General features: G+C 36.6%; 1 protein-coding gene across 1 annotated transcript in view; it reads left to right on the top strand.

Annotated features, from left to right (window-relative positions):
• The window catches only part of VPS13B (vacuolar protein sorting 13 homolog B), a 430,474-nt gene that overhangs the window by 283,185 nt on the left and 134,107 nt on the right, over positions 1-13,182 (top strand). The window contains 2 exon segments of the mRNA XM_084211579.1: positions 4,465-4,591; positions 6,277-6,420. Of these exon segments, the coding sequence (XP_084067705.1) occupies positions 4,465-4,591; positions 6,277-6,420 (271 nt within the window).

Below are 13,182 nucleotides of genomic sequence, written 5' to 3'. Positions count from 1 at the left end.
TTTTTACAGCCAGGTAGTGTACACTTGTTTATTTTTTAATTTTGGTTATTAGATGGTTGCTATGATATTTTACTGCCATGTGACATGTCTTTGCAACACCTTAGAAAGCTGAAAGGATGTGAATTAGTCATTAGTAGTTAGATATCCTAATACATTCCTAATACATTTGTGTATCAGGGATTAGCTGATTTAAACAGTTACATGGGAAGCCTGCAAGAGAAAATGCTTTCATAAGTCTCAAGTTAACATGCTGTCTTAAATAACATCTTTTGACATTTTGCATGCTTCAACACAACTAGAGAACACTTTGACTATATGGCCTATTTCATGCTAATATGTTTTTTTCTTTTTCACGTCACAAAATTCTCCGTGAGGACTTTCTGTAGCTAGTAAAATTACATGGTGTAAATGTGCTTTTGATTGCTGTTCATGTATTGAATGCATACAAGTGTCTCCCTGACTTAGTGAATTTTTAAGTATATAAGGGCTCAAAGTCTAGATTCAATAAGGTATAAGTAAGAAAAAAATACAATTAATAATAAGGTGAACATTTCCAAATGCCACATCTAGACTATGTTTAGCTATTTCTGGCCATGTTTTCTGTTTGTTTTACTTAGTGTTTTCCACGTGAGAGTCATAGTAGTAGGACTTAGTCCTACTTGTGCATTTTGTCAGCTTATCCAGTCTCACATCATCGCATCTCTTTAATTAGGGCATCATCATCTCTTTGGCAGTCCTTCCTCTTTGTATAAATTCAACGTGCTCCTGACTGGATATAATCAAACACTAATGATTTGATTTGATGTAATCAAATGTTCTTGCTCCCATTGCAAAATTCTGTTCTTCACATTTTTTCTCTCTTCCCACAACATTCTTTGTCATATTAATCATTAGATGTCTTTGCTTTCACAATACTTCCAGACCCCCTGTCTATCCATTTCTCTTTTCATGTCTTCTTTCATTTGTTTTGACTCATCTACACTCCCTGCTCATCAGACCTCTTCATGCCACTTACCAAGACCAACGCGTTCGGTGTTTCAAAGAGGCACTGCCTTGTTCCCTCCTGTGTGTTATAAAGGTGTTTGCTGTGAACATTCACACTGTTATTGCAATGCTTTATTCAAAATCCTTCAAAAAAATTAATTTCTAGTATACTGTAGTATAAAAACCATGAGACAGGTTGCCACTGTATGGATATTGTTACCCATGCTGCTGTTCGTAGTTTCCCTTTGCTTCCCTGTCTGTGGTTGTGGTTTTGTTTATACTTAAATTGTAAGCCTTTGAGGACAGAGACCATTTTTGTCCTGTGCTTTTGCAATGTAGTTCTGTGGTCCATAACCAGAGTTTGTGTTATTGTGCACTTAAAGCCCAAATTCTGTGCTAGGGCACCTCCAAAACTTATCACAGTTGCTTAACTGCCTTGTTCCTTTGCGTTAGCATATGGTCTTTCAAAGGCACTTACTTTTAAGTGTAGATGATCAACTGCTTTAACATCTTTAAAATACTAGCTTTTCCTTTTTTTTCCAAGACAAATATATAACAGATGCATAAATGAACCACGGAATGAATGTGCTGCAGACATAGAGCCATCATTACGCTCTTCACAATCAAGTTTTTTCATAAGCTCATGTGGCGTACACCTGTGTTAAGTTAGCGTTGCACTTAGGTGCAGTGTGGAAGACTCAATAATTCAAAGTGGAATTTGTTTCTTTGTTCCTTTTGTACTCTTTCTCATATCCTCTCCCTTCGTTATTTACTGTGCTCTGTTTGCCTTCTGTTTGTACTTACAATTATTTTCCTAATACTTAATTTGGCTGAGGTTCAAATTCACCCACAAGAAATTCAGAAAGTAGTAAGTAGAGCTGGACAGGGATAGCTCATAAGGATGACTTTAAAAAATAAAATAAAATAAAGCAGTAATCAATGTATTTTACCAAAAATATCCTTTAAGATGCAGTGTACTGGGTATCTACTAGTATGAAGTGTGAAAATTAAGAAATGAGAATATGCATAAGCTGAAAAATAATTTGATCAGTGATTGAGGAGAGCCAGTTGAGGGTTTGAGGTTCAACAAATAATTTGCTTTTACAGCTCTGTTTCATATAGTAAAGTAATACTTATTAGCATTTCTAGAAACTTCAAGTAGAAGTTTTCTAGTATAGTTATAGCTGCATGTTCTTCCATAGAATTGTTCTTCTATTTAGCTCTTTCATTGTCCTGAAAGAAAAAGGCATTTCTTTCTCATCCATTGAGAAGGGGAAATAGGAACTGGGTAAAAAATAATTTGGTTTGAATCTAAAATGGAGGTGGTGGCAGGGAGAGAAACAATTGTAGAACTCCAAAATCTAAAACCATTTTGTCAAATTGATGATGTTCACTAGCCACCAACAAGTCTGATTTCTAATTTGGAGATCTAATGAGACTAACCCTGTTCTAAAAGCCATCATTAGAGCTCAACAGAGATATAGCTGACCAAAATGTTAAACCTTTTAAGGTAAGATGGTAGTTTTCTCCACTCACTAATTGGCTTATTCTTAAGCTGCACACTTCTTGTGGTAGTATGCAGCCCTCTCAGCAGTGATGGCCATTTGAGGCAAAAGTTTATTAGAATTGTGCTCTGCCAATACTAGCTCTGTGGCATCTGCTCTTAACTTCTGTTTACTGTTGTCCTAAATAGATTTAAAACCTTTATGGCCTACCTCCATTGTATAATTTGTATTCCCTTATGGACCATCATCCTTTCTAAATGTTTTGAGGACACTTAAAAAAACTGTTAGTAGAATTTGAAGCATCAAAATTGAAATAGCCTAAGCACTAAAATGAATTCTGTATCTTCTGCAGTATGAATTTTGTATCTTTTGCAGTAGACTGAATTCCACCTCAGGTTATGATTTAAGTCTTGGCTTACAAACCATCAGCATTTGAGATTATCTTTTCTACAAAACCCATTACAGAACCATTACTAGACTGTGCATCACAATACCCTTTCTTAATCAAGAGATTTCAATACCTGTTCTGCATGCAGTCAAGTCATTTCTGCATAGACAGGCATATAAGCATATTGGTTAATAACATTAACATGATAACTCTAGCTGATGGTAGGGGCTAATTGTTAATTGCATAGTTCATGTCTGGCTCACTTGTGTGATTTACACTGATGCCTGAACTGCCATGTCTCCCTTAGAGATGGCAAAATTAAAGGTCATGCAGGGAAATGTAACTGACATGCTGATGAAGAGTTCTCCATGGATCTATTAACTTCTTCTCTAAGGCCATGTAGTTTGTCCTTTAAACTTGCATTATTTCATAGTTGACAATTTTCTATTTTGTAAGCATAGGAAAACTTACCTTAGACCTATAACTTCATGATGATTTTTAGAATTATCCGTGGTGAAATGTGGGTATTTGATGTTGCTACAAACAATAATGGGTAAAAAGAATTATCAAAACTATCTTGGTGGAAGGAGTCTCCCTGGAATTTGAAGTGTATCCTCTTTTAGGGGCTGAACCACATCTTGATCTCATTACATTTTTTTTCCCTCATCAGAGGCTCTCAGATGGCATTTTGTGGCAATAGTTTATTTGACCTGACCCAGAAGATTCTGGCCATTTGGAATGTGTTGTCATAAGCTATTAGGGATCCATCTATACGAGTTGTGCTTCTAGGCTTACTATTTGGTTAAAGTGGGGGGGAAGGGAAGAGTGGTGGGGAAGGGGGTGGGCAGGGAGAGAAACCAACAAAAAACTCACCTAGCTAAAAAATAAATGCAATTACCAAGTTTAATGACACAAATATTCTTGATAAGTAAATGTTGATATTTAGCTGAAAAAGCATCAAAAACAAGCAGTGACAGAAGGAATTGAGGAACTCGACTAGAACTGACATCCCTGTTTTTCAACTAATTCTGAACATCTTGGACAATAGTTACTGATTTCATGTGGAAGTCCTAGTGTTGCATGTAATTTGCTGGTTTAAGTTTTCATGTATTTCATTTTTGTGTCGGTTTCCTGCATATTTCTTCAACACGGACTTTTAATGCCCAAATTCAAATATTATACAGGCTTCAAAACAGCCATTTATAAAGGGAAGGGCATCCACAGGCAAGTTTTAAAAATACTGGTAATAAAGTTTGCATCTTTCTTCAAATTGTTGTATATAGCACATTAAACAGGAGAAGAAGCAGTGTCAAGTGTCAAACTTGTCTACCTGGAGATAGGTGGAAGAGTTAAATATTTAGACATACTTATCCTGTGAAATGAAGATAGAAGTCTGCCTTCAGGATTGGAGTTAATATGATTTACACCAATGATACTTAAAGATTATTAAGGTAGCAATCAAATGCCCAGCTAGTACTGAAGAAGTTTTTGCTATGTGCTGGATGTAAAGAATAATATGGAAGGATTTTGCCTCTCAACAATTTATAATGTAATTTAATCTTTACTTTTTTTCCCTTTGTTTCCTAGCATAAGGCGGCACCAGGAAAGGAGAGCTATTTTAACTCCCATATTAACAGATTTCACCGTTCGAATAACTGCAGCTCCTGCCATTATTTTTACAAAAATTGATGCTGCAGAGAATTTACACCCAGAGGTTTGTACAAAGTGTCTAAAGAAATAACATAAGTTTTAATATATGTTAATATATTTTAATATATGTTTTACTATATTTTAATATATGAATAATCTTAACATTTTGCCACTCTACCATTTGAAGTGTTCAGGTGTGTTTTCAAATTGCCAACTGGAGAAAGGTCGCAAGCTGAAATGTTCTTTCTCTGCTGGAGAAAGAATTTTTGTATAGCATTTGATATTAAAGGCAGTCCAGCCAGAGGTAGATAAGCCTATTTTCACTTCCAAAAATGGGAATCCTTTAATGATTTCCAGCAATATTTTTTAAAAGTTTGTGATGGAAAGGTGTTGAGAAGAGGTGCAGCGTAACAAAACATTGTATTCACAAACTTCTCATAAAGAAACCTGAAAATGCTATCTGTAGACTATATATAATAAGAAGGTTAAGCTGAGTTCCCTTAGCCAGATTTCCAAGACCCCAAGTTGCCACTAAGCATCCATTTCCCTACCTTTGCTGTGGGTTCTTCCAGGTACTGAGATTTAACAGTCACTTTTGCTGGTATGTTGTTCAGATAAGTCTGTGAAGCAGGTTACACACAAAAGGTATTGGCTGACTTTTTGCCATTAGTTTGTAGCTCAAGTACATTTTATATGGGGAGGATATCAGAAATTTTTTTTCAGCTCATAAGGATAATTTCCCTTAAAAACTACCTCCTGGGAAGAGCAAAATTGGTACAGGAGTGTAAAGGGTACTAGAGGTGCATTGCAACATGCAGTGGGTGTACATTGTTGGAAAATAACAGCTAGTGGGCATAGAGAGAAAAAATCAGCAGTTTCACATTTTGTGTAAAGGGTCATCAGAAGGTTAGATGGAAAATTATTTAATGTAAAAAGGAAATAGAAAGCCCCAGTATGGCTAGGATGCAGAGAAGTTACTCAAGTTAAAAAAAAAAATCTGATCTTTGCTAATGCTTATGTTCAAGAATGTCAGTGTTTTCTGTACATGCATTCTTCTTGTTATCTATTCCCTGGATGACATTCCATCATGAAGGGAGAGGTCTAGTTTAGATTAAAGCTTGAGCACTGTGCAAACTTCTCATGAGACAGAGCTGTTCTTCTCCCCTTCTGTCTGTTTTTCATCTCTTTATTGTTTGCCAGCATTGGTGAAGATCTCTATTTGTGCTAGACAACACCAATAAAACAGTGGCTATTCAGCTAGTGTTGCCAAGGTATTAAGAATGGCTTACAGGCAAAGAGAAATCAATCAGATTGGCTATCAGTGAGTTCCAAAACATGATTTCATTATAAATCATGCAAAGTTTGTGTTTAAATAAAAAAATCAAAAAAGGATATCTTTTTCTTGGAAGGAAAGGAGAATTGGAATCATTGCCAAGGACACTCTGACGGCCCACTGATACTAGCAAGAGATGGAAATAAGGCCTTGTGCATGAGATGCTTTTCTTGCAAAATTTGCCCTAAAAGTTCTGCTGTTGAAAGCCATGCAAAGAATATGCCACATCCTTTAGAAGCATGACACACCAGTTTCTCCTAAAAAGACCACATTTGTACTATGTATAATGTTATATATAATATTATGCATTGACTACAGCAGGGAACCACAATACAGAAGCTGAAAATACAACAATATAGAAGCTGAAAATTACTTTCCCAATGGCTGCTTCTTAGTATTTTCCCTTAATTTCACAGGAAATTTTGGTCTGTGGTCATTCTTTGGAAGTGAATATGACAACAAATTTGGACTTCTTCCTCAATGTGGCTCAAGTGCAACTTCTTCAGCAGCTGGTACAAGCTAATATGGTTGGACTGGAAGCTTCCAGTAGCACCACTGAGGTAGGTTTTTCCCTGGCTTGCAACTGGATTTTTAAAAAGTCCATCTCAAAGTACTGTAGCTCTGAGCAGGTGTTTGTTCCATCTAGAAAAAATTGTATAGGTAAAAGAAATACATGATTTTTGTTGTTTGTATGGTCAGTTTCAAAATGCATTCTGATCTTGATTTATGAATAGAAAGGGTGTTAAGAGTAAATGCAGTAAATGCTGTTATTGTAGTGGTTCTGCAACATCTTATGTACAAGGAGAATTTTCTTATATAATGTACAAGGAGAATTATGTAAATGATGAAGGAAACAAATTTTTGAGATTATTTGCTGTTGAACTTTTCTCAAATCTTTGGTATTTTCTTGTGAGTTCACATGCTACACTGTCCTCACTAAAGCTAGTAAACTATAAAATCTTCTTTGTGCCTAGTAACCCCTACTCACATTAATTGTCTTAGGGACTCAAGTCCCTAAAATTCAATCCACCTCTGAATATATTCATACTTCTTTAGCAAGAATGTTGGTACATCATGAGGGATCCTGCATCTGAGCAGTTGGAATATTAGTGATTAGTAATCAGCAGCCATCTCTTGAATTTTGTCATTCTTTATTTTTGAGACTGGATACCTCCGTTTATATTGAAAGCCAATCACTGTCACAGACTGGTAAGTTTAAATTTCACACTTTGACACTTTTGGGCTGATACAAACAAAACAAAAAACAAACAACAAAAATAGGAGAAGATCGGGAAAACTTTTGCCCTAAGAAAAACTGCATGAAAAACTATGTATTTCTTATCTTCAGAACTTGGAATCTAGTCAGGCTGACAGCATCTTTAAGATAGTAGGAGTTAATAAATGACAAAGCACTCATTCCACTGGAATGGCTGTTGGACCTATTGAGGTACCTTTTGCAAATACGAACAAGAGTTGGGGAAAGAGTTATTGAGCAAGACACAGTCAAATATTCCAAGAATCTGGCTAATGGGAGACCTGGAGAAGATTTTCTCCTTCCTTTCCTGAATCTCACAGTTTCAGCATTGCACATGAGTCTGGGTGAAAGTAAGGAATGCTCTAGAGCAGCCAAACTATTTACATTCCTCTCTCTTCACCCTGTCAAAACTACAGAAGTTGTTTGCGCTAATCTAGGTATCACATCACCCCCCATTCCTTTATCACTTCCCAAGGATAGAGAGAAAGAAAGGGCATTGTTTCATTAACATTTGGAAACATGAAAGATGTAGAAAAGAAATGCAGTGTATTTTTCTTTTCCTTGGTTATTTTACAGACACAGGGCCTCTTTTGGAGATGAATACTGTAAATTATGTATAGAAATATCTTCAATCAATTATTTGTAGAGCACTCTTTTCCCATTGTCAGTGGAATGGACAGAATCAGAAGATTTGAATAGATGCCAAGAATTTAAATTCTGAGTTGGCTTTGTGCAGAAGTGCTGCATGACTTACTTGGACTGTAAAAACTTAAAAGGAATTTGCTACAAAATTTCAGAAAGACTTTTCTGGACTACATCCTGAGATAATTATTTACTCTTCATTGGTAACTCCCTTGCATCACTGAGGTCTCCTGTAATGAATAGGGGGATATTTCTGTCTGAAGGTGTTTGCCTTGTCTTTAGTAACTACAAAGAACTACATCTGGATTTACTGTATTGGAAATATAAATCCATTGGTTCGTTACTGTTTGTCCCGTTCTGCTTCAGTAATGTGTAGCTCTGTGTGCCGAAGTGAAGCCACCTTACCCTCTAATATATGCACATTTATTATTATTCTTATGGTTCTCTAGTCAGCAGGAAGAAATATAATACACTGATTGTATGCTGCTGTTTTAATCTTGGTGAATGAAATCAGGAGCACATTGCTTTTCATACTTCACACCTGCATATTATTTCATTGCAAGAATCAAAGCATAATTTATGTTGAAGACACTTCTGGATACCATTCCTTTACTCAAAAGAAGACGAATGTTCAAGCTAGATTAAGCTTTTCAGGATATTGTTCAGTCAAGTCTTTCTTTACCTCAGAGGAATGACTATCTGGATAATTGCCCTGTGCTTAATTACCCTTGCTTTGGGATATTTTTGTCTTTATATCCATTCAGAATTTTGCTTGATAAAACTTTCAGTCATTGCCTCACAACATTTCACAATACCTTTCCAAGAACAGTCTGACTTAATCTTCTTCATAGCCCTGCTTTAAGTAAATGAAACAATAATTAGATGCCCCACCATCATCCTTATCCTTCTCTTTTTCTGAATAAACCTAGCTCTCTCACTCTCTCCTTATAAATTCTGTGCTTTAACCTTTTAATCCTCTTGGTAATCCCCTACCCATTCAGGTTTGTCAGTCTTCTGCTGTTGAGCTCAAAGCTAAAGACAGTGCTCAGGATGTTGACATGCAAGTATCAAATCATCTCTGATCCAGTGGCTGTGATGCTGGTAAGGCTTCCCAGTAAATGCCCAGGTCTCACACTACAGGGGCAGTCTTATCACATGTTCAAGTGGCCATGTGATCACTTGTTCAAAATCGTCACATGTTCAAGTTGTTGGCCACCAGGACTCTTGGGTTCCTTTCTGCAAAGCTATTCTGTAGCAGTGACGTCCAGCAAGTTTTTGATTTGGGATTTTACCATCTCACCATTTCACAGAATCATTTAGGATGGAGAAGACCTCTGAGATCATCAGGTCCAAGCTTTGACTGATCATCACCTTGTCAGCTAGACCATGGCAAGTGCCATGTCCAGGTCCAGGACTCTGTGTTTACCTTTTTCCTTCATGAGGTTTCTGTTAAACCATTTCTCCATTTTGGCAATGTCCCTCTGAATGGCAGCCCCTACCCCTCTGTGTTTCAACAGCTCCCCCCAGTTTGGTGTCATCTGTCTTTGGATATATTTTGTGTCATTGCCAAGATCTGTAATAAAGACATCAAACCATGGGGAATGTCTGCCAGTAACTGGAGTTTGGCTGTACTTTGGAACATTGAACATTACTTTCTGGTTTTAGTGGCCTAGTGTGGTTTTTACCCACCTCACGGTCCATCCATTCAGTTCACACTTGAGTATTTGAATAAAAGTCAGCTGTGGAAAACTGCCTGACCTTGGACAACTTTGCTGATGGCAAAGCACCTGTTGTTCAATACTCTGTCTTCAGAATCCATTATCTTATCACAGGAGGCAATCAGATTGGGGTAAAGCATGACAGTCATCAAAGTAGCAACCCCTTGTTTAATCTTTAAAGGTGTGATTTCTAAATGGACTGTATTTGGTGGTTTACTGGGCAGTGCTATGAAGATTTGTGTAGACAAAAAAAAAAAACTCTAAAAGTGATGATTTATGGGTAAATCTCTTTTTTTCTTCAAATGTTTTAATATTCTGTAAAAAGTTTCATGCCAGGTCTCCAGTGCTGTGTTTTTACTTATTATAAGACCTAGCTTTATACTTTTATAAATCTTTGATGTACAGTGGGCCTATTGTACTGACTTCTTTATAAGGTATAGCCTATTATTGCAAAGAATATTGCTTTGATCTACTTGACAGCTTTAGAGTAAGGACACATATGTGGTGTTTGATAGATTACCTGAGGGGCAAAGAATGTTGCTGCCTTTTTGTAATTATTCACTTTTTCAAAATTAATATATGCCAAATTCTTAGAAGAAGAATATATAATGCCTACAGGTGGAGAACAGAAACAGAAATGCTAGGAAATGAAATACAAATATAAGAGTGAGGTGCCATTAATGTCCTGATTTTGTTCAGTGATACATCTAATATTATAGGTGAAATATCAATAAAAGGGCCGCATTTCCTCCTTCTTAGAAGAGTTTTTAATATTCTGGTGAAAATATTTCCAGTATAAATGATAACTAGTTTTACTGCTGATCAGTGATAAAACAGGTGAATTTTCAAGGAGTTCATTTCTTCATCTGGCGAATCTATTTCCTGGTGTCCATCACTTACCACCTGGAGATTTTTGGCAAGACTTATTTGTCATACTATCATTTAGAAGCAGAAAACACAAGAACTCCTCTTTGAAAAAGAAATTAAATTCAAACCAACACACATCTTGGTCTGCTGCTGACCATGTAGGAATGCATGAGTAACATATCTAACTGCAAGCGAATGTTACACTACTCATATATGGCTACTGAGGTCCTTAGCAACTTTTATTTTCCAATAAGCTTGAGATTAAGCCTAGACTTTTGGAAAAAAAATTGATGCATACAAAAATTATTTCTTTAAATTTGTCCTAAAGATTGTTCCTCTCTGGTAACTACACTGGAGGCATTGAATGCAAAGAACAGTTACTTTGTATCTTCTTTGAAAAACTAAAAGCTACTTAGAAATGCTTACTTTTTCTTCACAATTATGGCTCTAGATGAAGAGAAGATGATTGCTTTTAAAATTCAAGGCAACTTGAAACTTCTGAAATGTTTTCCAGAGGATGTCCATTGAAAGCATTCACTCGCTTTCTGTTCCCTATGGTATATTTCTCCTTATCCCCTCCATCACAAAGTCAGTCACAGAATGGGTCAGGTTGGAAGGAGCCACAGTGGATTCTCCTGTCCAACCCCCCTGCTCAAGCAGGGTCCTCCAGAGCACATGGCACAGGATTGTGTGCAGACAGTTCTTGACTATCTCCAGTATAGACTCAGATGTGCTGGCAAAACAGTCTCACAAAGAATGATCTGGGACTTGAAGTGTCTGCTTGGAATTTTTTTTCACAGCTGATACGTATGTCAAGCATAATTTGCAGTCAGAGCCATCAGGCAATGGGCACAAGCTGCCATTCACCTGGGGGAAGTGTTGAACCAAACAGGGGAAACCTGGTGTGGGCACATCTTTGTTTTCTTTCAGAAATTCCAGGCATGACCTGCTGGCTAATGTTTTCTGCTTTGTTAAAGCCTGCTTTTAGTTATTTGACCTTTGAGCACTCTTCCTAGGCTGCATGAGTACTAGCTGCAGCAGTGTTTGTCACCTTGGCAAGCAGATGATATTCTGCTTCTAGACCTGGCTCATGGCCAGTCACTGAGTAAAGCCCACCAGCAGGTGTGACATGTTCCATAGGGCACACCCCTGTGTTCTGATAAATTGCAGCAACAACCCACCAGCTTCCTGAATAAATGGTATTAATACTGGGGGGAAGAAAAAGTGGTTTCAACTTTGGCATTTTGTTCTTTTACCACAAAAAATGTATTTGGAGCCAAACTACTATAAATATTGACTATTTCAAAGTGAGCAGCATGTTACTTGTGTTCATCCCAGTAATGGGCAAGGCTGGGGGAAGTACAGCTCCTGTCTGCTCAGATTACCCAAACAAGAGTAAGCAAATTCTTGATGAGTAATAGACAATGCAGCATTAAAGTGAACTAATTAATAGCTGAGAAACATCCAAAAGGGAGAAGACATAGAAAATTCATCTATGGCAGCTGATTCCTTCCTAGCTGGGCTAAATCTGAGTGAGGGCTGATTTGTCACATTAGACATACTGCAGTAATATTTGCAGGAGGTGTAAGTCATTCTCTATTGCTGCTGATGAGGCTTAAAAAAGCTTTTCTGATGAGTTTTAAAGCCCTGTAATATGTTGGCTCAGGAAGTCTGGAAGAGTATCCTGAAGAAGTATTTCTCTGTGCTTTCTTTAATTATGGTTCTTGGTTTTTTCCCTCAAAGGATCCAATTGTATCTATGTTCAGAGAACAGGAGTTTAAAAATATCTTTGTTCTAACTCAGTAGGGTTGTTACGTTCTTTATTTCTGTTTATGGCAAACTCATCAACCTGTTGTTGCTGTAACTTCATTGTAAGATAAAGAACATGATCTGCAGGATATATGTACAAAAGTGCTGTTACGATTGCATTGCACATAAAATTTGATGGAATGTTAGCTAACAGAGTTTACAGCATTTTTTTCTTGCTGATGATACTTTAGCAGAGCAAACTTTTGAGTGATGAGCAATTTAATTACACTTTAGTTAAGGCTATTAATTACTTGTATGAAAAATGAAAAAAAAATGTTGAAAACAAGCATAAATTTGTTTTCCATTTCTATTTTGCTTAGAAAAAAATGACAGTCAAAAAACCAGTAAAACAAGTTCCAGCTAATACTACTTAGGAAGCCAGACAGTCAAAGTGTGAAATGGCAGATCCACATGTTGCACAGATGTTGTATTGACTGGATGGTATTCTTATGGAAAGCTTGTGTAATTGGAAGTATTTTTAGTATGTTGAAACTTTGAGAAGTTGGCATTCCCATTTGCCAGTTTCCTTTGAAGAAGCTGTTTATCTTTTGTCTTTTAGTTACTGAAATCTAAGGTAATCAGTGTTCAAGAGCCAAAACATTCTTGGTTTTTATATTTTATACAAATCAGTTGAATTTAGGTATGTCCTGATATCCTGAAATGTGTTGGCACATTAAAAAAGCTAATGCTGTGTAAAAATAACTTCCTGAGGGTTTCAGAACTTTTTTCATTATGCCTTTGGTATTTGTTGTAATGAGTGAAAAGAGAGCTAACTTAGTCTATGGTATTAGTAATGCCCCAGAAACAGTAGGTATAGAAAAACTAGCCAATAAAATATTTCTCAGTGAATTTTTTTTTTTTTTTTTTTTTTTTTTTTTTTTTTTTTTTTTTTTTTTTTTTTTTTTGTACTTGCACAATTCCTGATCGGGTCTTGTGTACCTGCTCAGTTCTGCCCATGTTTCAGAGCTTTGTATCTTCATTCCAGAGAATAGCAGGTCACACAGCATGTAGTACCAGAACTTTGATGTCCT

This window comes from Fringilla coelebs (genome assembly GCF_963513975.1).
Source record: "Fringilla coelebs genome assembly, chromosome: 1".
NCBI classification, from domain to species: Eukaryota; Metazoa; Chordata; class Aves; order Passeriformes; family Fringillidae; genus Fringilla; species Fringilla coelebs.
This window is presented reverse-complemented; position numbering and strand designations above follow the sequence as displayed.